Here is a 22,925-nt window from a genome sequence, read left to right as displayed (position 1 = left end):
AGCATACAATAAGGTTCAGAGCTTCTATTGGTACAATAGTAGAAAATATAAAATCTTAGCATAAGCTTCCAAAATAACTGGCAAGTTACAATTATTTTACGATCAATCTACAACTTATTTCAAAATCATGTACAAAATGAGTAAGTAATAAATATTCTTAATCTAAAACTAAATACAAAGAACCTTCTCTAAATCACCATCTTTTCAAGCAGACCATCGCTTATCACAACTGACTCTTATTAATAAGCAACTGTATTCCTAGTAAATTAATGTATTAGAGACACTTCCAACTAATCTTTCTTCAGAACAAAAACAACCAATTTCCGTTGCAAAAATATCTAACTTCCTTTGAAAGAACCCTTCAAAAGTAATTTATTGGAACAGAAACACATCACTGAAAGTGCATACCACTCTCCTACACATTCCATTGTCAACAAGTTTTATTTATTTATTTATTTGGAAAATAAGAAACTTAACCCCTTACGTTCCATATGTCCGATGTGCATGCTGTAATACCAGGTTTTCATTTACTGTTAAAAGCTGTCTAGACAGTTATATAGGGCATAGGTATTGTGCACGCATTCACACTACTGATAAATATATAAAAATTGCATCGTGGAACATTTGGACTGAAAAAGGAAAATTTTGATCTGAAGCGATTTTATGCTGCTTCAAGTTGGCGACATTGATAAATCAAAGTCTCTTTTTTCTAATCTCGAAATTGCCAATTGTTTATTGTCAAAACAAACACACGTATGTCGTAACTGAATGCTCCCTTAGACCTGCAATCTACTGAGACAAAACATTTGTTTTCTTTTCTGTCAGTAAGGTACTGCCACCTAAGGAGAAATAGTAGAACTAACTCGTGCCTTGCACCCACTAATAAATTTCATCATCTCCCGGATTAATACGATTCTTCATAAAGGATACGTTCCCATAACATCCCCTTGCATGTCACTGGTATTTTGCAACAGAGTATTTTATGACATCCACCTGGATGTCACTGGAACGCAAAGGGTTAATAATCTGTTTCTCATTGAAAATTTTGTTCAAATTTGACTATTGCACGTTTATCAACAAAGTAACACAGATTGCAGACACGAGAACATGGAAACACGGGCTACGTACTTTCGCTGCAAGATTTTTTTTTTTTTAAACTATTATTTTGAAATAAAAAGCATTTGACCTAAAAGAGCCATACATTTCGGGATTATTAAAAAGCATAAATAGAGCACACTACTGGAAAGAAGTGGGAAAGAATATGTTATATCGTTCCTAAGAACTGAGTATAATAAACTGTATGTTTTTTGTACTTGTAATCTGTCCAATTCTATCAATTATACATATTGTAAATAGTGTAGTAGAGAAGGCTGATAAGTTGAATTATGAAAGTATAAAAATCAAAATACTCCTACGTTTAACCTCTTAATAGTTTATACACACATTCCAGTATCCCTTTCGGTGAAAACTCATGTAACTCGATCTTATATAGCCTCGTTGCTGGAAAGGACGCTAAACACTAAACAACAATAATCCAGTACCTCTCAACATCTTTCTAGTTCAAACGATAGCCCTGCCCTTTTCCCTCCAATAAAATAAAAATGATGTGAAAAATAAAAAGAGCATAGTAGCTTTCTTTTCTGTGTAACTTGTCCTTGCATCATGAAGTCCTGGGTGAATCATGAAGTCAGCTTTAAGATTCATTTTACTTTAAGAAGAAGAAATCTAGTCTGCCTACAGAGATTTTATTGAACGAACATTATCAACAATTGCATAGGAAACTGAAATAAACAATTCAACCGGTTTTCCTTGACATTTTACCGTTAATAATGGCAACTGCTCAAATACGGCCGAAATAACTAGTATTTATTTCTGACGTCTTTTACGTGGCGAAATTAAGACTCTGTAACCTTCTAGGTAGGTTCGAATGAAATGTCCAACCTAGGTGCACCATTTAAAGGACAAAAAGTTGAAAACGTCACTACCTGGTTAATCAGACCAGTCGCTGTCTGCAACCACACATCTTTACCATCGCTCAGACAACTGTGACAAAAGAAGTTTGAGTTGGCGACGCGAAGGAATCAGCAACAGCACGCCGCACTTTTCAGAACTGATCGAAATGAAGAGAGGTGGTAGTTGGAGGGAGAAAGAAGCTTTAAAGTACATGGAGAGCTCACACTGTCGTTTGCGTAATAGCATTGTCATCCAACATGAGGACATGATGTTTGTCGACCATTGCTGGACGCTTGCAGAAAATGTGATTTGCATTTCATGAAGTTCAGAACTGTAACGAACTGTTTCAATGGTTTCATCTCGCCTGAGAAAGGCATGATGAATCACTCCCACCATAGATCACCATACCATCAACACCTTTTGTGAGTGGGGAGGCGGTTTAGGAAACCATCTGAACGTTGATCACGATCCAACAAATGTCCTGACCATTTACGATTGTTAAAACAGATCTATTTTTCATCTGAAGTCACAATCCGATTCAGGAAACTTTCTCGTTTTTCCTTCTACTCAGAGGATTACACACCGTGATTATTCTTAGCCGGTGTGACTCATGTGACACTCGACTCGACTCGACTCGACTCATGTGACACTTATGTGACACTCGAGAGTTGAACTTTTTTGACTTACCGATTCTGTGAAGATCCAAAACGACAGGGGTTTGGTGTATGCCAAGTTAGTGCAATTAGTGCTGTATGCGGCAATATCAGGAGCACTTATGACAGTGTTTCCTCGGTGTTCCTGAGCATACGCAAACATTATGTTGGTCAGTGCCTAGGAACTCATGTTACAATCCTGTGTTACCGGAATGAATTTGACAAACCAACGGCGGATGATTTGTTTCTTTGCCATTCCTGACCCAAATACACTATTAATACTTGCTTGCTGTGCAGAATGTTACAGTTTGAAGTATCACTTGCAAATATGTATTCTCCATGGTGGACTTTTATAAGACTATTTTACAAACCATTACCCCTCTCTGTTTGACGAATGTGTACTGAGTTTGTGACGTTAGATACGTGATTTTCATCCATCCGACTGTTCTGTTGCTGAGTTTCTCCACCAGATGTCAAAACGGACATTTCCTTCGTGTCAATCGAATACCATATTTTTATCTTCTGTTTGCAGCTTCTCACACAAAGGAAACATTAACAGAAACCGAATTCTCGGCTTCTCATTTGTATGTCAGCGTTCATTGCTCATGTTCCAAATTTCTGTTTCTACCGTTAGAGCTAATTGAATCAGGCCACTTAAATGTTTGCAATTAAAACTTAAAATATGTCAGAATTACAGATTCTATTTATTTAATTTTAAATTCTATATAATTTCAAATTCATGAATTGTTAAAACAACTATCTGCTTCACTCACCTCAGTTGTCATTGGTAAACCCAAAATAAAACCAAAGGCACACGCGAAGAATGTAATGGTCGTTTCCCATGATTTAAGAGTATTCGCGTTTATTGCCATAATCCCAGTTATCACACAATGCCAAATAGTTAGCTGTAAAAAAGAAGAGTTTTAAATTTAATTTGAGTTATTACGAACTACCAAGAGTTTAATAATATAAGTAGTTCTCAGTTCTTGATGATGCTAACGCAGAAGGTAGCGAAAATTCAATGAATTTAAATAATTCAACCCTTCCATAAACAACAATAAAAAGAACTTATAATTTAAATATTCCTTAATATAGAGTTAATATATTACAGTGAAAGTTATTATGTTATTAATTTATTATACTGTTATTACGGTGAAAGTGATTAAGAAAGTTATTCCTAAATATATAACACGATAGAACTTCCGGTTAAGGTAGTCCAAAACTATCTTTTTAAATATCCGTTGGGAACACTTTTCAATTTAGTAAGTTGCACTGAAGTTAAACAAATTGTCTACCGTATTCACTACAACAAAATAGTCAGGTAATCATCATTCTTTGAATACTGTAAATCACAATACTTTCAACACTTCATTAGCTATCAATTTATTAATGAAATCACTAGTCGTCGTAAGTTTTAGTGAATGTATGAATCAATTGTAGTTTCATGATCTTTTCATCACCGAAGATACTTGGGACATGTAACACACAGACCCACATAGGTTAGCGTGGAATTTGAACCACGTGACTTCCACAAGGAATCGGACACGGATTTCCCATGCAGTAGTCTCATCACTAACCATACAACAATGAAAAAGTTCCTGTAAGTTTTAAATAATCAATATACACACTAAATGGACATTTCGAATTTTGTAAATATTATTTATAAAATTCTAATGCAAAAACTTAACCCGAAGTGTTCAGAAAAGTAAGAAAGACAGTTTATAAACTATATTTTTCACAATAATAATAATAATAATAATAATAATAATAATAATAATAATGTACTATAAATTATTAATACTGGACTACGCTATGTACACGTTCAATTGCCAATTTCTTTATTTAAAAACTATAAATTTTACACAACACTAACAAAAAGTTTCTTACCTGTTGTGCGATTCCGAAAAGAATTAAAATGAAGTAGAATAAAACAGCCCAAAACGGAGACACTTGGTCGGCACCCAGAAGAGCCAAAGTGGACGGCACTAATTCCGTGGCCAAGCGAAGAACTTGATAGCCACTTTCTTGGTTCAGATGGAGCTGTGGTTGTAGAATCCGAACTCCAGCAAGAAGTGATGTATGAGTCATATAACGGACAGGAGTATTAGTAGGAGGTGCTGTACCCATCTTCCGTAGGAAAGGATATGTTGTCATTTTTTCTGCAAATAAAAAAGAATAACGTTATATTGACAAAGAATTTACGGCATACCAAACTTATCTTACACAAATGCTATGAGATAAAACAACAAAATGAAACTATATACTGTGTGACATATAAAGCCCAACCTCGATATCTCGAACTGTTGGGGAAAGCCTAAAAAGTCTACTTTCCGAAATTCGAGGTATCGAAATACTGGTAAATATTGTTAAAATTTAACATATTGTATACAGTATTTTTAACAATAAATTCATATTATTAAAAATACTCTATACAATATATCGAGTTTTAAGATCCCTTTTAGCTGTTGTTTCCATGACCGAAAGACAATTTTTATTTTAATCACTTTACATCTAAAACTGTACTATTATATAATAATTCTTCAATGCCACATTATCAACAACAAATTTATATCATTTTGAAAAATATATTTCTTTTTATGGTGCGATAAGAGAATAGGAACAATAGACCGCATTATATTAAATTATGAACGTTTTCAAGAAGAGAAAGGAATTGCTAGGTAAACTATCACTAACAAAGCTTGGTGCCAAACACTTGGTATTTATAGTTAAACATATAATGGAATACATTTGATTAAATGGAATCAAACTACAAAATAAATTTTAAAAAATCATGAATCTATACAAAATATATATGAATCAGCAATTTTAGAAACTTTGTAAATTAAGGTTCTTAACAAACCAAGACTCTTACATGACGTGATTCAATGAGGAAATGAAATGACACCTTTCAGTTTTACGTCCCATGGTTATGCCGGCTAGGCTAAAAGAGACGATGATAAGAAATGAATACAATGACAGAATGAAGAAAGTGGGAGGAAACAGGAGAACCTCGAGAAAACCCACGCACATAAAGCCACCATATGGCGTGAGCTGGGATTGAACCAAGGACCCCATGCACCAGAAGTGAACGCTCTACCACTAAGTCACCGTGGCTCCTATAAAATTTTTGTCAGTCTCCACGATCTAAATGGTGATGAAAAGTCCTGTGCAGTAAACCTCCAACTGATCAAAGAGGAGAAAATATTACGGCAAATGCTAAATCTATTGAGGTCACTCATAAAAATATTAAGTTGTTCCCTACAAAGTAATGCCACCACTCTGGGGAAAAAAAATTTAGACGGAAGATATCAGTCAAAGTCATGTTTAATCTGTTCAAGGAGAAACATCTAGACGTTCAACATGTTATCAGTATTATTTTCAAGAGGATAATTCAGAAAATATACAGCACATTGCAACAATCTTCATTTGTGATATTCTGACGAACTGTGACAGCTTAACTAAAACTAATGACATAAGATACTAGGAGCGTAAAAGTTGATGCTAAATATTTGTTTTTTTAAAAAGAGTTTCAATGTTATCAGAAAAATTAACATAATTTCACCGGGATAAATAAATAAATGAGATTAAAAAGTAATTAAACGATGATTAAAAATATTTTGATTTAATGTTAGTTTAGCGTTGCTTTCAGCAACGAGGCTATATGAGACCTAGACCTACAGCCTAACGTGGGATTCGAACCACATGAGTTTTCCCCAGGAATTCTGGGCCCCATATGCCAAAGGTGCGCACACTAACCGCTTAGCCATGACGGGGCTCTAAAAAAAATATTAAAAATTGACAATCAAGAGAAGACGAAAACGACAAATACAATGTCCGCACGCCTGATAAAGTCTCCTATGAAAGAGGCAGAAAAGAAAATGACTTATATGCTAGATCCGTAATAGCGTAAACTCTGAAAAGAAAAAATTAATAAAAACATCGACGCACATCGCAAAGGTAGGTAATTATATAAAACTTATACTGATTCCTGCATAATTCATGAGACTACTTGAGTTAGATCATGTAGTATCCAACCTAGTGTGCTTCAAGATTTTTTAAAAGGATTTTTTAGCTCTGAAAGAACTCATTCTTCGACCCATTTCCATTATAGCTTCTTTTGCTTTCATTTGATATAAATGATCATCTGAAGTTATGTGATATGTTTTTTCTGCAACCTGTAGGTTTCAGTCTTACATGTAATGTAACTTTAATCCAATTAAAATATTACAGCCAAAAACTAAAATAACAGACCTACATGGCCCCAAATACCAAGCGTAAATAAATATATATGTTAGTACGTGTGTGCATGTAAATTTTATTTTGTTATACGTATCAAGTTTATCTTATTGACATGCAACCATTTGTTTTCTCACCAAAATGTTCTCTATTATAACAACTACCATTAAACTTAAATAGCTAGCACCTATACTATGATGCATAACTCTGTACTTTTTTAACACTTATCATTTACTTATTTTAACATCTCTACTAATTTAATACGTCTTTAGAGACCAAAATGCGAATCTATCTGAAGAGAAACGTTTACATTAAGTGTATTCTGTCTGTCTTAACACATGAATGACACTACCAAGTATCACATAATTACAGTCTCCAGCATAAAGCAGCAAAGAGAGAGATTCCAGAAATTATTCACAAAGATAGGAAAAGAACTATAGGGGGCAGAAAATGACAGGAGTGACATTATATACATAAAAGCAATGAAATAGCAGTAGGCTATAGCAGGAAGAATTACGATTGGTGAACAAAAATTATCCTTGAGCGATTACCAATAGACAACAAGAGTCCTAGTAAATCCCTTCTATATGATAGTATGATGAAATCACGAAGCACTGCGCAGAACATGCAAAAGAAGTGAGGAAAGATGAAGTGAAATATTACTATTTACACACGCTGTATATAATTTATATCTCCAAGTAGAGTTAGTGTCTGTAGTAATCAACAAGTTAAAAAGTTCTTGTGGATTTTAGTCAAAAAAAATAATTAAAAAGTAGGTTAAATAGCGTGTACAGTAAAAATATTTGTGAAGTCTAAGTTCATTTAGTGGGTGGCCATCGAAGGAAATCATTGATTGTCAAATCATACCAGGAACGTAATTCCGATAATGACTCCCAGGATATATAAAAGGTAAGTGCTGGTAAATGGAAAAGATATGTCCAACATAGATGATTGTGAAAAAAGAGGTGAACAAATTTGCATCCATTCGTGGACTAACAATGATTGTTGATTACTGTTTTATGTAAAAGCTTAAAAATAACTTCTACCACGAAAATACGTACCAAAGGAACTTGGCATATAAATAAATTCATTCTCTTGTAGTAACTGAATACAAGTATTTGCAAGGAATGCAGATAACATGAGGATAGCGAATGTTAAAATAATGACTAGAGTAGTATCTCGGCGTAAGTGATGCTTCTCTTTATTATGAGACGAGATCTGCATGGCTGCAGCGCCCAGAAGACCCCACGTGAAGAAAGTTTCCGTTGCTGCCGCTACCCAACACTAGAAAAAGATTAAAAGACAAAACATTAACATCTTGCTGTAACATAAATAGTCATAATTTAAAGAAAAACTAATTATATTTGCTTCCCTTTTGAAAACTAATTCAATCAATAATTTGGGCAATTTCTTAGATATAAAGTTGAAAACATTAAAGTAAACACGCTTGCTGAATAGAAAAATGACTAGTTAGGTGTTTTAAATATTTAAAAGACTGATGTAATGTTTCATATATATAAAATCTTCACAACATAATTAACAAAAACATTTATACACTGTCTTCAAAAAAAACTCATTTACCGAGTAATAATTCTAATCAACTAAGAACTTATGAAGATCGAGTATTGTAATTATAAACGTTACTGTTTTCAATAAATGAGTGTTTATTACTTACGGTAAACAAGATAATTTTATATACATACACACAAGGTAATCGTAATATTTTTTGTCCTCGAAAGATGGGCTTGCAAGAAGTATTTGGTGGCAATCCAAACACAACCCTTAGAGCTCTCTTTTGTAAGCGAAACGTGCTAATACATTCAGTAGAATAACATCAAAAAATAATACCGTAACTTATTAAAGAACGGAATTTTGCATAGTACACTGAAACTAAAGCCTGTGTTGTGACATCTCTCAGTCTACGAGGGTCAAAACAAATACTACTTAATTTTTTGTTGAGTTGAGAAATATGAACAGTCCAAATTAGTTTCGACCTAATGGTGACACCAAGAAAATTAGTTGAAACAGAAATGTCGATTTTTTTTATTTACCATTACCATTACTATTACCATTACCACTGCACAAACAAAAACATGTGCACTTGTATTTACAGTTCCTCTTAAAAATGTTTATTTCTTTATACTTCAGATCAATACGTAGTCATTTACTATAAGTAAGAAAATTGTAAAAATAAATAATGAGAATGTCATTGCCATACTAATGGAAATTGTCAATATACCAGACTTCCAATCCAGCAAAGAAATTTCAGATTCTTTACACGATTTTTCAATTTTTAACATTTTTATACATGATTTCAATCAATTTTATGAATACTGAGGAACTGTTACTTGGTCACTGATATTTGTTAAGAACGGAAAATTTTCCGGAAAAATATAGAAGAAAATTTTCCACCTCACATCACGGCTAAACAACGATATAGGAATACGTGGAGTATGTTTTTATGAATCGGAAAATTTTCCGTTTCAAAATTTTCTGGAAAATTTTCATCGCTGTAAAGGACAGACAATTCTTCGATTCATGAAGAATTGGTTCAGAAAATTGAGCCATGAAAATTTTCAGATACTTTAAATGATCTTTCAATTTTTAACATTTCTATACATAAATTCAATCAATTTTATGAATACTGAGGAATTGTTACTTGATCTTTGATCTTTGTTAAGAACGGAAAATTTTCCGGAAAAGTATAGAAGAAAATTTTCCACCTCACACCACGGATATACAAGGATGTAGGAATAAGTGGAGTAAGTTTTTATGAATCGGATTTCAAAATTTTCCGGGAAATTTTCATCACTACCTATTACTCGAAACAAGCTAATCGCATTTTTAGTTTCTTTCTGCTATTAAATAAAAACTGGTTTTCTTCAAGTTCTTCATTTTGATTGGTTGATTTAATACGTAGGAGGGACGTAAGCAGCTAGGTCATATGTGCCCTCACGACAATAGGTTAGATTAATTAATACAATAAAACACAAAAACATATTTAAAATAATTAAAACAGAGGTCGTGGAAAACTTAAAACAATAAATAACAAAATAAAAAGAATACTAAGAAAACAGCTCAAAACTAGCAATAATACTACAACACAACAAATAAAATCTAAAAGCAGAATCTCAGAGAAGACGTTAACCATACTAATCGCACGAATAAATGTCAGAACACAGTTACTAAAATTAGAGTTAACCCCGAAACGTAACTAATATTATTTGTTAGCCTTAAATGTTCGTCCACATAATCTCTTTAATAGTTGCATGGTATAAGACTAGTATCTCTACAAATCTCTCAATTTTTAACTAAGAAATTTCGTTTGGTACATTCGGATATTTCCTTTTTCCCCCGTCTTCCTCTCTCTTCTGAATAAAGTCAAGTCATATTATCTACCTCAAATACCTTTTTGATGTTCATTTTCAAATTTAAGTGGCCCCGCGTAACGTAGTCGCTAATGCTCTCGTCTTCGTGCAAGCTGTCCCGGGTTATATTCCCGGTGGGAACACTCGGTCGAAAAAAAAATGTAAAAACATTTTCAGGCAAGCCAGCCATCCTGAGTGAAGTTTTCCTCATCCACACTAGGCAAATGCTGGGTTGGCACCTCACATAATTGTCCCAGGCCACGTTCTTCCCCCTTCACCGGGAAGTGATGTGTGACGAGCTAGCATGTCCATGGATGTTGAAAGCTGAGAAATCCAATTCATGATCTTAATCCTTTTTCTAACTTAACTCGCAGTATTGGAAACCCTCTGTCATTCTTGTGTACTTCGAAGCTTTTGTATCCTTGGTTTCTACTATACTGCTACAGTAGTTCTCATTCCACTTCCTTTCTATTTCCATTGAATTTACCTCCCCTGTACATTATTTAAATTTTCCTATTCTTTTAAATTATTCTTCGTTATCACCGTCACGTATATCTTGAAAGTATAAAATTCCAGCGAGGAACGGAAAGAAAGATTGTCGGGTTGAATAACGCATTTAGTAAAGAAATCTGAGAAATCAGGGAAGAATATATTCCCTGATTTTGCAGATTTCTTTACTAAATGCGTTATTCAACCCGACAATATCTTTTTCTGTTCCTCACTGGAACTTTATACTCTCAAGATTTCTTCAATGCTTCTTAGCTCTACTTTCTTTATGAAATTGTACTACTGCCTACCGCTCGCAAAGTTCGAAACGGTCCCACTACTAGTTAGTTCTTATGTTTATTTATTACCAACTTAAAACAATTTTCCTTCGAAATTCTGAAAGAATCTGTTTTTACTTCAACATCTTTAAATTTTTCAGTATCCAACTACTTGTTTCCTATCTTTTTTTTTCTTTTTTTTTTCCTGGTTAAAGTTTTCAGTTGGCAAAAGACTGATCTGAAAAATTATAGCCGCAGAGAGAACCTTGATGACCTTGATGTACTGTTTCGAAACTTATCCTATATCATTATATAATTATTTAGTATCTTTGCTCATCCCACAGACATTTAAGAAACTATTTTTTTCTCATGTTGACTGAAGTAAACCATACGCTTTCTATTACAAGCAAGTTCCGTCGTCAAAAGTTAATTTTCATCTCTATTTCTTTTCTCAAATCATATTTACTTGTACATTTTATATTACTTGCTATGTTTTTTCCTCTCTACAAAGGCATTTATATTGCCCATTAAAATATCCTTTAAAAAAAGCTATATATATATATATAATTTCTTCTCTTTTCTGGTAATGTTCTTCCACTACAATTAAATTGTTAATCCTAAGGTGTAGAAGATTTACGAAATCAAGGTCAAAAGTGCTTATATAGAATGACAAAAAGAATAGCTGAATGTTGTATCAGTTAATTAGTAGCAGTATGATTTCATTGTGTAGCTACCTGAGAGGTTGATATAAGAAGAGAATGATGATACCTCCTTAATCTCAAAACTCTATTCCATTTCTTTTCTTCTTTAGAGACACGGTGCAATTCTTCTATTTTTAGATCAAAAGATTCAACATATTTCAATCAGAAATTTTCTTGTACGCCTCATATTTAGAGAACCGGAACTACATATAATGTAGCCAAATCCAAACTACCACTTAACTCAGTATGATGTGCTTATTTCGTAGAAAATACGAAACCTCGATTTAGGGACCGTTCAAATATTTTGTGGCCCCTGATTCAAAAACTAATTATTGGCCAAGATCACAATGTTACTATTATCTGTTATTCTTGTTTCTTTGTAGTAAATCTCTTACACAAAATATTTGAGAAGGAATTCGTCCCTGTGCTTGTGCTTCCACCCCACCAAAGACACTCATGTTCCATTCAAATAATGAAATTACTGCTAAGAGATGGACAGTAACGTCAAGGTAGTGAAACATTAAACGAACCTTGCTGTTGAAGAAGAATTCGCTCCAAGCAGTTTCTGGAAACACTTGTTGAGTTTCGTTGCTTGGCGTTAACCCCAACATTTTTGTACATAGAACAAAAGTACCCAGAATGGGAAGTAAGGCAAATACATATACGACTTTACCATACGATTTCAAACCTGTGAAAAGAAAAAAAAAAAACGAATTAATTTAGTAGCCATATTGTTTTGCACCATACAAAAAGATCAATAGATAAATAATTAATGTAGTATTAGCATTTCAGTACTATGGAATCAGAAATAAAATGAATATGAAAACTAAGTTTTGCGTCCCACGATTATGCCGGCTAGGCTAAAGGAGACAGTGAGAAATGAATTAAATGGTGGAATGAAGAAAGTACGAGGAAACGGGAGAACTCCGAGAAAACCCACGCACACGGTGTGTGTCCACCACAAAGTTCACTTGACGCGAGCTGAGATTGAGCCAAGGACTCCATGCACTAAAGGTGAACGCTCTAACACTGAGTCACCGCGGCCCCAGCTTTGGAATCTAATCAACGGTAGTGTTGACTGGGTATTATATTGCATGTAATGTAAATTAAATACACATTATACAAAGTGCAGTCACTAAGTTTTTTTTTAAATTGTCGATTTTTGACCCTATTTGAAGTCAAAACTATAAATTAGAAATCGACATTAGAATTTCAGTCACGAAGTACATGTCCTTTCTGAAAAGGCCTAGTACTTTACTCTTCTTTCATATTGTTGAGAATGAGGCTACGGACACACAACGTTACGGAATACTGGCACATGCCCTTATTTAGAATATTGGTTGCTAGGATAGATACTGAGAAAGCAATCATGTTGGATTGCACTCAGGTCAAGATGGATAGGTGATTTAAGAATCTCTTATGCTCTCTCATGGATTAAAATCTCTATCTCAAATTAGGTTAATATGTTACGTGAGGATTACTTTGGAGCACAGCTGGTAACGGACACTCTATTGTGCAATTTGGAACTATAATGCAATAAATATCTTAGGAGTAATATGCGTGATTATGTTTGGTCTTCTAAGGACGTTAAGCCAAACCCAGAGCTATGGAACGTACTTTTACGAACGTAAAGTTACTCAATGGAGGATCTAAGTTAAGAATAGATGTAGCATAGTTACTGACTATACGTGCACTAAATGATATAAAATAATACCTAGAACAGTAAATAATTGGAATTTAACGCTAATAAAACTACAAAACTATTTACCACACTGGAGTGAAATTGTACAGCTAATTTTGAAGAAAAATGTGGCATCTCTAGCTTTCTTTTACAAAACAAATTCTTACAGAGCTTTGAATAGATTTACAAAATTCAAGGCGTTATTTGTTGAATCTCAGACCTACTGTATATTGCACGACTTTAAACCGCATTTTTTTTTACTGTATCTAGGAACTCGGAAAAACTGTTAAAAGATAGTACTCAATGGCATTTTTTTTTTCATGAACGTAATGGACTCCAAATCTTATTAGGACTACTCAACAAATCGCAAAAGGGAAAATGGTTGGTTTAAAACAAATCATCGTATGACCCAGAAGAATACCCGCAAATGAAATACGAATAGTATATGAAAAAAAAAAAACTACGCTTTTAAATTTTAAATCTCTTAATGCGTTAATGCGTGAGCTACCTCGTAGCTAAGCGGTTAGCGTATGCGCCTCTGGCGTTGGGGACCCGGGTTTGATTCCCGGTGGGAGCTCATGTAGTTCAGATTCCACGTTAAGCTGTATATACATGTTTCATATGGCCTCACTGCTGAAAAGGGACGCTAAACCGAAAATCGAATCAAATTAAGTTAAAATTTTTGAGTTTGTTTCGTTAATACGTACTTTACTTACTAGAAAATATTTAACACTAAAAAAGGGTGCACTAACGCTTCATCCCAATTTCACTCCATTGTGATAAACAATTTTGTAATAGGAATAACGTGAAGGTACGTAAATACAAGTTATTAGTTGTTCTAGTGCTGTGTGTAAATATATCGGTAGATATAAGAAAACGTTTATGAATCAGAAAATTAAAATGAGATGAAATGAAAACTAAGTTTTACGTACCACGGTATAGCCAGCTAGGCTAAAGCTGGTGAGAAATGAAAGAAAGGATAGAATGAAGAAAGAGGGAGGAAACCCACGCACACGGTGTTTGTCCACCAGAAAGTTCACTTGGCGCGAGCTGGGACCAAACTAGGACATCATGCACCAGAGGCGAACGCTCTCCCACTGAGCCACCGCGGCCCAATCAGAAAATTAAGCATTTAGCATATTTTGTACACTGTGATTACGCTTCCACCATTTTCTGCTAAGTAGTTAATTTTCCATTTCCGTTTATATGGCCGGATTTAGGGGAGGTGCACCGGTCCACATGCACCCCTCTCTTCGTTGTAAATATATATTATCTAAAATGAGAAGCTAGCAGTGAAAATAGGAACACTTTCCGAAACTTTCTGCCGTTATACATTTGTTTGGGGCTTAAAAGAAGCGGAGTTTTACAAAGCAACAGTTTACGTCGATTTTCTGAAAGTTGAAGGGAAAAGATTCACCAAGCAAAGTAATATTCCCCATTCACACCATAGACGCCTAAAAGCATAAAAACATTCAAATTTAATTCAAATGTAGTGGTAGTTATTGGTGCATTTGACAAAATCCTGGAGCCGTCCGACCCTATACACACACACGCACATTATTATATATATAATTCTGCCTGCAAGCCAGCGACTATCTCGACGTCAGTTGGAGGCAGCGCAGCTAGCGACACCTATTAGCTTGATTCTGAACAATTGGGAATTAGCGTGACTGGGAGACAAATGTCTTGCGTTTATAATTTAAAAAGTCCATGAAATTACTGTTCTCAAGAAGGAAAATAAACAAATTGCTAACTTTATTAATGATACACACTTTAATCTCACATTAATAATGTCCTTTACTATTAAAATATTTGTTGAGCATAACGTCCCATTTCAATACTAAGATCATACGAGACAGGATCTACCGTTTAAAATAGGATCCGAAACACTACTTGGTTTGTATCCAAAACAAATAAATACCCTTCATGTAGTGTTCGAAGTGGAAAAAAGCACAAGCGGTATGTTTTGTTACGATTTTGACTCGACATACCGGCTATCTAAATGTTGAAATACAATGAGGATATGTTGCCTAAAAGACTGCATTTCTATTTACATAATGACTCAAAACCATTGAAGAGCTCTGTATACCGAGGGTGGGGGCGGGGATCAATAGAGACCTTGATCTCCTGCCAATAACTTTTTGAAAAGAAAATTTATAATATCCCCTTATGTTGTATTATAGATAATTATACACAATGGTCGAAGTGAGACGGTATGCGGTGGTATACCATACCGCCTCTGGTTTTTCAGTGATGAAGGCATACCGCCTCTGGTTTTTTACTGATTAAGACATACCGTCACTAGAAAGTGGATGCTAACATACCTTTAATAAATCCATTTTGTATGCAGTAATTGATGAATGGCTTTACACGTAAAAAGATTTTATTTCTTATGTAGAAATAATTTCTAAGTTGACAGCACCGACATTCTTGTCTTTTTCTTACCTTTTGTTTCTAAAATTAGGTGTCTTCAAAGAAGTTGATCTAGATTATATTTATATTGAATCTTTTCTTTCGTATATATGTGTGTCTTCTTGACTTAATTCGTATATATGTAATGTACCATTACAGTTGAAAGTAATGGCAATTTTTTTTTACGCACCCTGTACCTAGTAATTTTTTTATTCAATTTCGGTTTAGCTACACAATTTATTTACTCCCTTTACTTCGAATTAAATATAATGAATCGAAAGGTTTCATTAATAACCATATTCCCACTGTATAATATATTTATTTACATTTTGATTAAGTGTAAATCCCATTTTCGGATATATAACTTGAATAGTTACAAGGTTTACCATTCTGACGTCATACCGAAACATAGTTCCGTTATTGGATATAAATTTCCTTAATTTCAGACCAATGTAGATTTTGGCCAGGTACCTAATCTTTCCCTCACCCCCTCTCACTAGTCCATAGTCGCTTTCAGATCCGGTTATATCTGGATTTGCCAAATTTCTATTTGCTTTGTAATTTCCGCGGCTAAAATTTTTCGTTCTGATTGGAGGAATTCTCCTACCTCTGGCTTTTTCGGCGCAATGTTATCAGAATAATCGAAGACCCACTACGAGGAGCAGCCCGTGATTTCTTCTTCTACATATCTGCGGTAAAAGGATGGAAATTCTAACTATCTCAAGGTAATATCCAGTTAATTTCATTGATAAACGCCGTATAATGATTTAGGAGCTGACAAACTTACATTTTTCGTGAAGTGAACTGTAAAAAATAAAGGAGAAATGGGAACCAGCTTTACAGACGCCATATTGCTCGTTATCCAAGCCAAAGAATAGACAATATAGGAAAGTGATTTTTGATCTGTTAAAACTCAGTTAGGGATTAGGGACAATACGACCTGGTTTCGTACATATATTATAGTGTGTATAGTAAATGTGTTTTTTTTTTTTATTAGTCAGTAAGTGCATGTACACAGTAGGTTTCATAGTTGCAATGTTAACTTTCGGAATGGCAGCTTAAGCTAACAAAAGGGGCTCCTATCCCCTTTTCTGAATTGAACCAGTTCTAGCGGGGGAATGGGTTAGTTATTGTTCGTTTTAGGGCCTTTTCCCCTTTCAGGGGAAGGGTCCCTCCATAAACCTCGTTAAGGTGCCCCCCGGGCATCAACTTTTGGTAGTCATTATGTAAACAATTGGTCAGGTCAATTGGACCTAGTGTTTACCTTTCTCATTTTGCCCCCTCTAAATTAAATAGAGCCGACGGTATATATCAGAAGGGAGTATTTATTTTGTCAACATGCATGTAACTAAATGGTGCATGTTTGGTTTAGTTAGTTGTTTTTATGTATAGTATTAGCAGTGGTGTATGTAGTTAGTAGTTTTGTGTGAGTGTGTGAATTTTCGGTTAGGACAGTGTATAAATATGTGTTAATTTAGTCCCATTTTTCTAACATAAATAAACCAGAGTAAATATTAAATTTCTGATTAATAAGTACAAGTATAGATTTCAGTACACGGTAAATTATGCCTCCACTACAGCGCCACAGCGTCCGGTTTCGGTACTCAATTGTTTGTTGACAATACGACATCGCATAACTTAGTGATCTAGGTTGTTGGATTTTAGTCATTTATTCAAAAATTACTTTCATTGGACATGGTTTTCGGTTCAGATGAGTATACCTTCGTATAAAATAGCATGAGATCTTACTATGAGAAAAATTTCAGTTTGCTAGGTTCAGTAGTAATTGAAATAACTGCCGAAATAAAGAATACCTATTTTCTTAGTAGAAGTAAAGCCCATATGCTGTTACTGTTTGTTTCAAAATGTAGTATTAAATTCTCTTTTCCCGTGGCTGTAGAAAATTCCATTGTTGCTTTAATTTTATCAGCAAATAGATTAATCGTTGACAACTTAACTTTAAGTAAATACATGTATGATTTTTGTTTTTTAAAACTGCGAAGTAAATACAATTTGGGTGCTTCGAAACAAAGAGTACGTGGTTCGATGAATGTTATCGTGTGGTAGTTTGAGCGTGATAGATTGTGATAATTATATATATTTATTACTGTGTAATGTAAATATGTGTATGGCCTGCGTGTAAAATGTATGAAATAGGGTGTCTATAAAATATTACTTCGCGCGAAAATTAGTAGATAATGAATGAATATAATGGTATATTAATAATATGATATAAAATATGAATGAGATGATGACCCCTATATTTAAATGGATAGGCCTAGTGTATGTTATATAGTGAAAATATGAATACGTTTACTAAAAAGAAATCTCTCGCGTTTTGACTTCTACACCAGTACATTCATCCAACCGAGTTTGCTACTTGGATAGTAAATTATAGTTGGGAATTGTGTGTTACTTTGCATTTATGTACCTCCTAACAACAGCCCCAGATCTTAAGCCTTTCAATAGATAGAGTAGTATCATGTGGGAATTACTTCTAAAGGATGACAGAAATGATAATTAAGAAAACCAACTGCTATATCCTGTGATCATCGAAAAGTACAGGTTTCGGTCATTTGTACCTTTAGCATTCATAGCCTCTCCGAGATTTTTTTTTTTTTTTTGTTGCTTACCTTATTTATTTATTGTGCAGTGTTCATATAACTCAGTTCGGACTATCCGATTAAATTAACTGCTACTAAATTAATATTTATGTTATAGCGTACCCGGATGTCGACCCCTAGTCCCCTTAAGTATTTTCGTTTCTTTTCTTAGTTTAATTAGATGAGGGAAATTAACGACATCCCAGACTGTGGCGTGTCTGCGCAGGGTAGCTATCGGTGATGTTTTGGTTATTGAAATCACCGATCCAAAATTCAGTTTATTTAAATTTTTTTTAATTTTGGCGAATTACTAATTAGGGATACCTTAGCTATTACTCTAATTTCATCCCTATTCTGGAATCTTCTAGTTTCCAAGAGGTCGGATGATTTTTTTTTTTTTTTTGAAATTCTAAATCAACGCCTACTCTAACCTTCCGGACGATTTCCGGGAACCTGCTGGTTTGGGCCGGATACGGGGATCGGATTTCAATCTTACAACCAAATTCTTGTGGGATTGGGATCTGATGGACACAGAACTTGCATCCTTGGCAGCAGGGCGTTCCTTGAGTCTACGTATTTGAGTAGACCACCCTTTTGGCATGTTAAGAATATTTTGGCTATGGATTTTGTTGAGAGCGAAATTCGATTTCTGTCTTTGTAGCGTTAGTTATTTCCCACTTAAGTCTTTGGCGCCACTATTTCTTCGTCTTCCTTCTTCTCTATCTCTCTCTGTCTTCATTACTTCGAGATTTTTTTTTTTACTTTTTCAACCTTCCCCCCCCCCCCCCGGTTTCTGAAACTCATGAAAATGTACAATATTTCCATATCACTTATTTCGATCGTATGTACTAACTGAGACATCGAGGGATGCAATTCGTGGAGGTATTGCAGCACATCTCGGGACCATTTTCGCGATATTCAATCCACCACTGGAGAAATTGACGGGAAGGTACACTATGCTTTCGGATTCCTAGAAACATTCGTTATTCATGGATCATACAAATTATATCCATTGACAACTGATTTCTGGTTTTTATTTCTATTGATTAGTCATATAGTGTGTATGTATTAGTAGTCTGGGCCCACTAGTTTCCAATAACATTGATTTTTTTTTTTATACATCTATATATGTGCTTACATAGTTTTAAAAGTTACGTGCCTGCTCATTTTGTTGCATTACCACCTCTTATGTCAACTATTTTTTATATATCTACGCGGATCTTTAGTAAATTGAAAATGATTATTGATTATCGGGTTTATTCATATAAAATACAATGTTGCAACCTTATGAAGGAAAAAAGTGAATTTTGATAGTCAGGGTTTTTGTTTTGTCTTCGAGCCAAATAAATATAAATATTTATAAAAATGAATACTTGTCGAATATGAACGGTTATGTAAAATTTAAACGTCGACGAAATACTACGATGGATATTAAAGTGAAATTTATTGTATTGAATAATATGAATATATATATATACGAGTATGTATGTAATGGGCTCGGTATTTACCCTGGTTTTGTTTAGGTTGCCATAGGTTTTTGACACCCGACCTTTACCAACTATTTGTGACATATAGTGTTACCGCGTATATTGTAATAAATTACATTTTGTTGAGTGGTTACTGATGTCTGTAACTATTAAAGTTGAATATAATGTTAAATACCGCATGTAAGTAAAACGAGTAGCAGGTCGTAAGATAAGTAAAATAACCCTAATCCTCATCCAAATTTATTCGCAAGATCAAAGTGAAATTAATAACCTACGAAACAGTGTGCCCCACCAACGAATCTTCTATCAGTAGTCTCTGAAACAAATCCTTCCCCTACGATCAGAAATTTAACTATTCAGTGACGAGAATCTTCTGACTACAAGATCTATACTATAAAGAAAATTACTGGTCTTAAATTTAATGATGTGAATTGGTGTAATTTAATGTGAATACCGGAATATGGAAATATGTTTTCAATGTCTGTGACTGGATTCAAAATTTTTTTTAACCTTGAAAAACTTTGAAATTTTATATTGAGTGCGTCGAGTGACGAAATGAGAGATATACATATATATGTGATATGAAGCGACTATTTGTCTATAGCTAAAACAAAAACAATTAAACACTCTCATGGACACAAACCACAGTGCAAAAGAGAGTTGGAAAAAGGAGCTATTATCGATGTGAGAACAAAGACTCATAAAATCGTCAAAATGTCTCCTCTTGGGACAGAGACCTAATAAAATGCTATTAAAGTATTTTTTTTTAAGAATGATTAACCAATTATATATATATATTTTTTTTTTTAATTTATTTTTTCTTTCGTTTTCCGCAATGATATATATATATTCATTACACTGAATCCTAAATGTATTGATCTGTGAATTTCCTTATTTTTGTCTTTCATTTTTTTCTTTTCCTTTTGTCAAATTCTCTTTTATGTAATGCAACTTTTAATATATATATAGGAAGATGAATGTGTTATTTGGTCTTGATAAAATTAGCGAATTTCTATGCATGTTAATGAAACATTCTTTCCATGTATTAAATTTTTTCCCTGTTATGTCCAACTAATTTTTCTTTTATTGAAATGTAATAAATGTATATAGTAATGTAGTTAGGTTAGTTTAATTTAACTAAATACAACCCGAAGTATACATTGTCCTGTATGAATGTGTGTGTGAGTGAAATGTAGGTTCATTATTAAGTGCATCCATTATTTTGACATATATGTGTGACTTATTATAATTAATGGTAGTTATCAATTAAACTCATTGAATGTTAATACTAACTTAAGTTGGCTCTATGAAGGAAGTAAAAAGGACTGAAGTAGCCTGAACGAATGATCAGCATGGGAGAACTGTGAGAGTCAAAATCTTCTACGAATATGTAATACTCTGATTTTTTTTTCCTTTGTGGTCGATTCTAACATGCCATCAACTTCGTCTTTTATTTTTCAAATATTGGATATTAGTCTAGAACTTCTGGAAATGTTGAATAAGCTGTAAACTTAAACTTTCTCATCTATCTCGGATCTAGATCGGGATAATTTGGTAGTTGGGGTTAAATGGATCTAGATCGGGGATGTATGGGTTAACATGCGTCTACCCTTAATCACCTGAATACCAAATATTAACCCAATAGCTATTGGAATTCGATAATTATTCACTTTCTTTACCATATTTTTTCAAAATATTCAGTAACAGTTTCCCCTTTATTACCTTCTTACTTTACCTCTTTCCTCTTCTATTTTCCTTTTCCTTTCTTCATCTTCTTCTTCTATTTTTTTAAATAAAACTGAAAAGGGGGTCGTGACTGGGAATCCTAGATGTAATAAACACGGTCATGTATTTAGTTATTTTATTTCATTCTCTTTAGAAGTCCGATAAAAAGTTTTCTCGCTTCAATCGAATCTAGTATGTTCAAAATTAAGAAACGGTGGTTTCTATGGCAACGACGACTCTCCCTTTTTTTTTCAGTTTTAAAGTGGCGACACGTGACAAGACTGTTGCTATGGTAACCATGTTTACTGTGGTAACGGATCTGAAAATGCTTATTGAATAATACCAGTTATCATGCCAATCAGTTTGAGTTGGTGAACCGCGATAAGAATGGTTGTTATGGCAACGTTTGTTTCCATGGCAACGGATCTCAGTTTAAATGGCAACCGATAGATTTGAAATTTTTTTAAGAATGTCAAAGAGTGAGGTTGAAGGCATGTTGAATTGATTACAACATTGAAATTAATAAGAGAAATTTTATAGTCAAATGAAATAAGTAGAGTCGTTGGCTACTTTGTCATTTTTGTTTCCTTTTCTAAGGGGGAGAAAGAGGAGTGTCCAAATTTTTCTAAAATTAGAATTAAACGCTAGAAGGGTTTCAAGGAAGGAAAGAGAATGGGAGTCCTTTAAGTCATGAATAATACTTGTCTGGATAGCAAATAAGTATTTTATAGTATATGTGTATTTTTGCTATATATATCTTGTCTTTTGTAAAGTGTAAAGTGTCTCAAAACTATGGCAACAAAAAAGGTTGTGGTGTCACAGGGCGAGTGTGAAATCACGTGCACTCAATGCACATTAAATGAAAAAGAGAAAAGATCTCGCGCCCCGCGAAGATTAATTAGATGCACCGGTTGTGGACAAAAATGGATCCACTTTGCTTGTTCCAATTTAGATGATACTGCGGAAAATGCAGAAAAGGTGCAAACCGGCGAAATAGAAAAATATTGTGAGGACTGTGAAAAGGACCGAGGCCAAATATCTCCAGCGGAGATATCTGACCTCGACGATGAGGAAAAAAATGAAAATCACAGTGATTCTCGGGATCAGACGGCAAACCCGAAGGAAGGAATGTCATCTGGAGGGTCTGACACGTCTGCATTAATTCGCCAGATGATGGAAATGATGCATGAAAAATTTTCTAACATGGAACAAAATAATGCAGAAATGAGACGTGAAATAAATGAAAAGTTTGATACCTCGAAACGAGAGACCGATGCTCGATTCGAGGTATTAAACAACAAATTTGACCAGATTTGTTTAGACTTTGCTTCTTCGATTAGTA

At 34.1% G+C, this 22,925-nt stretch overlaps 1 protein-coding gene across 2 annotated transcripts in view; it reads right to left on the bottom strand.

The window, feature by feature from the left end:
- bdg (sodium-dependent transporter bedraggled) overlaps nt 1-22,925 on the bottom strand; it is a 409,562-nt gene that overhangs the window by 8,566 nt on the left and 378,071 nt on the right. For both annotated transcript variants that reach the window (XM_081729633.1, XM_081729634.1), the window contains 4 exons: nt 12,206-12,363; nt 7,904-8,126; nt 4,494-4,765; nt 3,380-3,511 (listed from right to left, as the gene is read on the bottom strand). In XM_081729633.1, the coding sequence (XP_081585759.1) occupies nt 3,380-3,511; nt 4,494-4,765; nt 7,904-8,126; nt 12,206-12,363 (785 nt within the window). The remainder of the gene's footprint in view (nt 1-3,379; nt 3,512-4,493; nt 4,766-7,903; nt 8,127-12,205; nt 12,364-22,925) is intronic.

Source organism: Thermobia domestica, chromosome 1 (genome assembly GCF_964235325.1).
Source record: "Thermobia domestica chromosome 1, izTheDome1.hap1.1, whole genome shotgun sequence".
Classification (NCBI taxonomy): Eukaryota; Metazoa; Arthropoda; class Insecta; order Zygentoma; family Lepismatidae; genus Thermobia; species Thermobia domestica.
The sequence above is the reverse complement of the archived record's forward strand: the minus strand, read 5'-3'. Positions and strand labels throughout refer to the sequence as shown.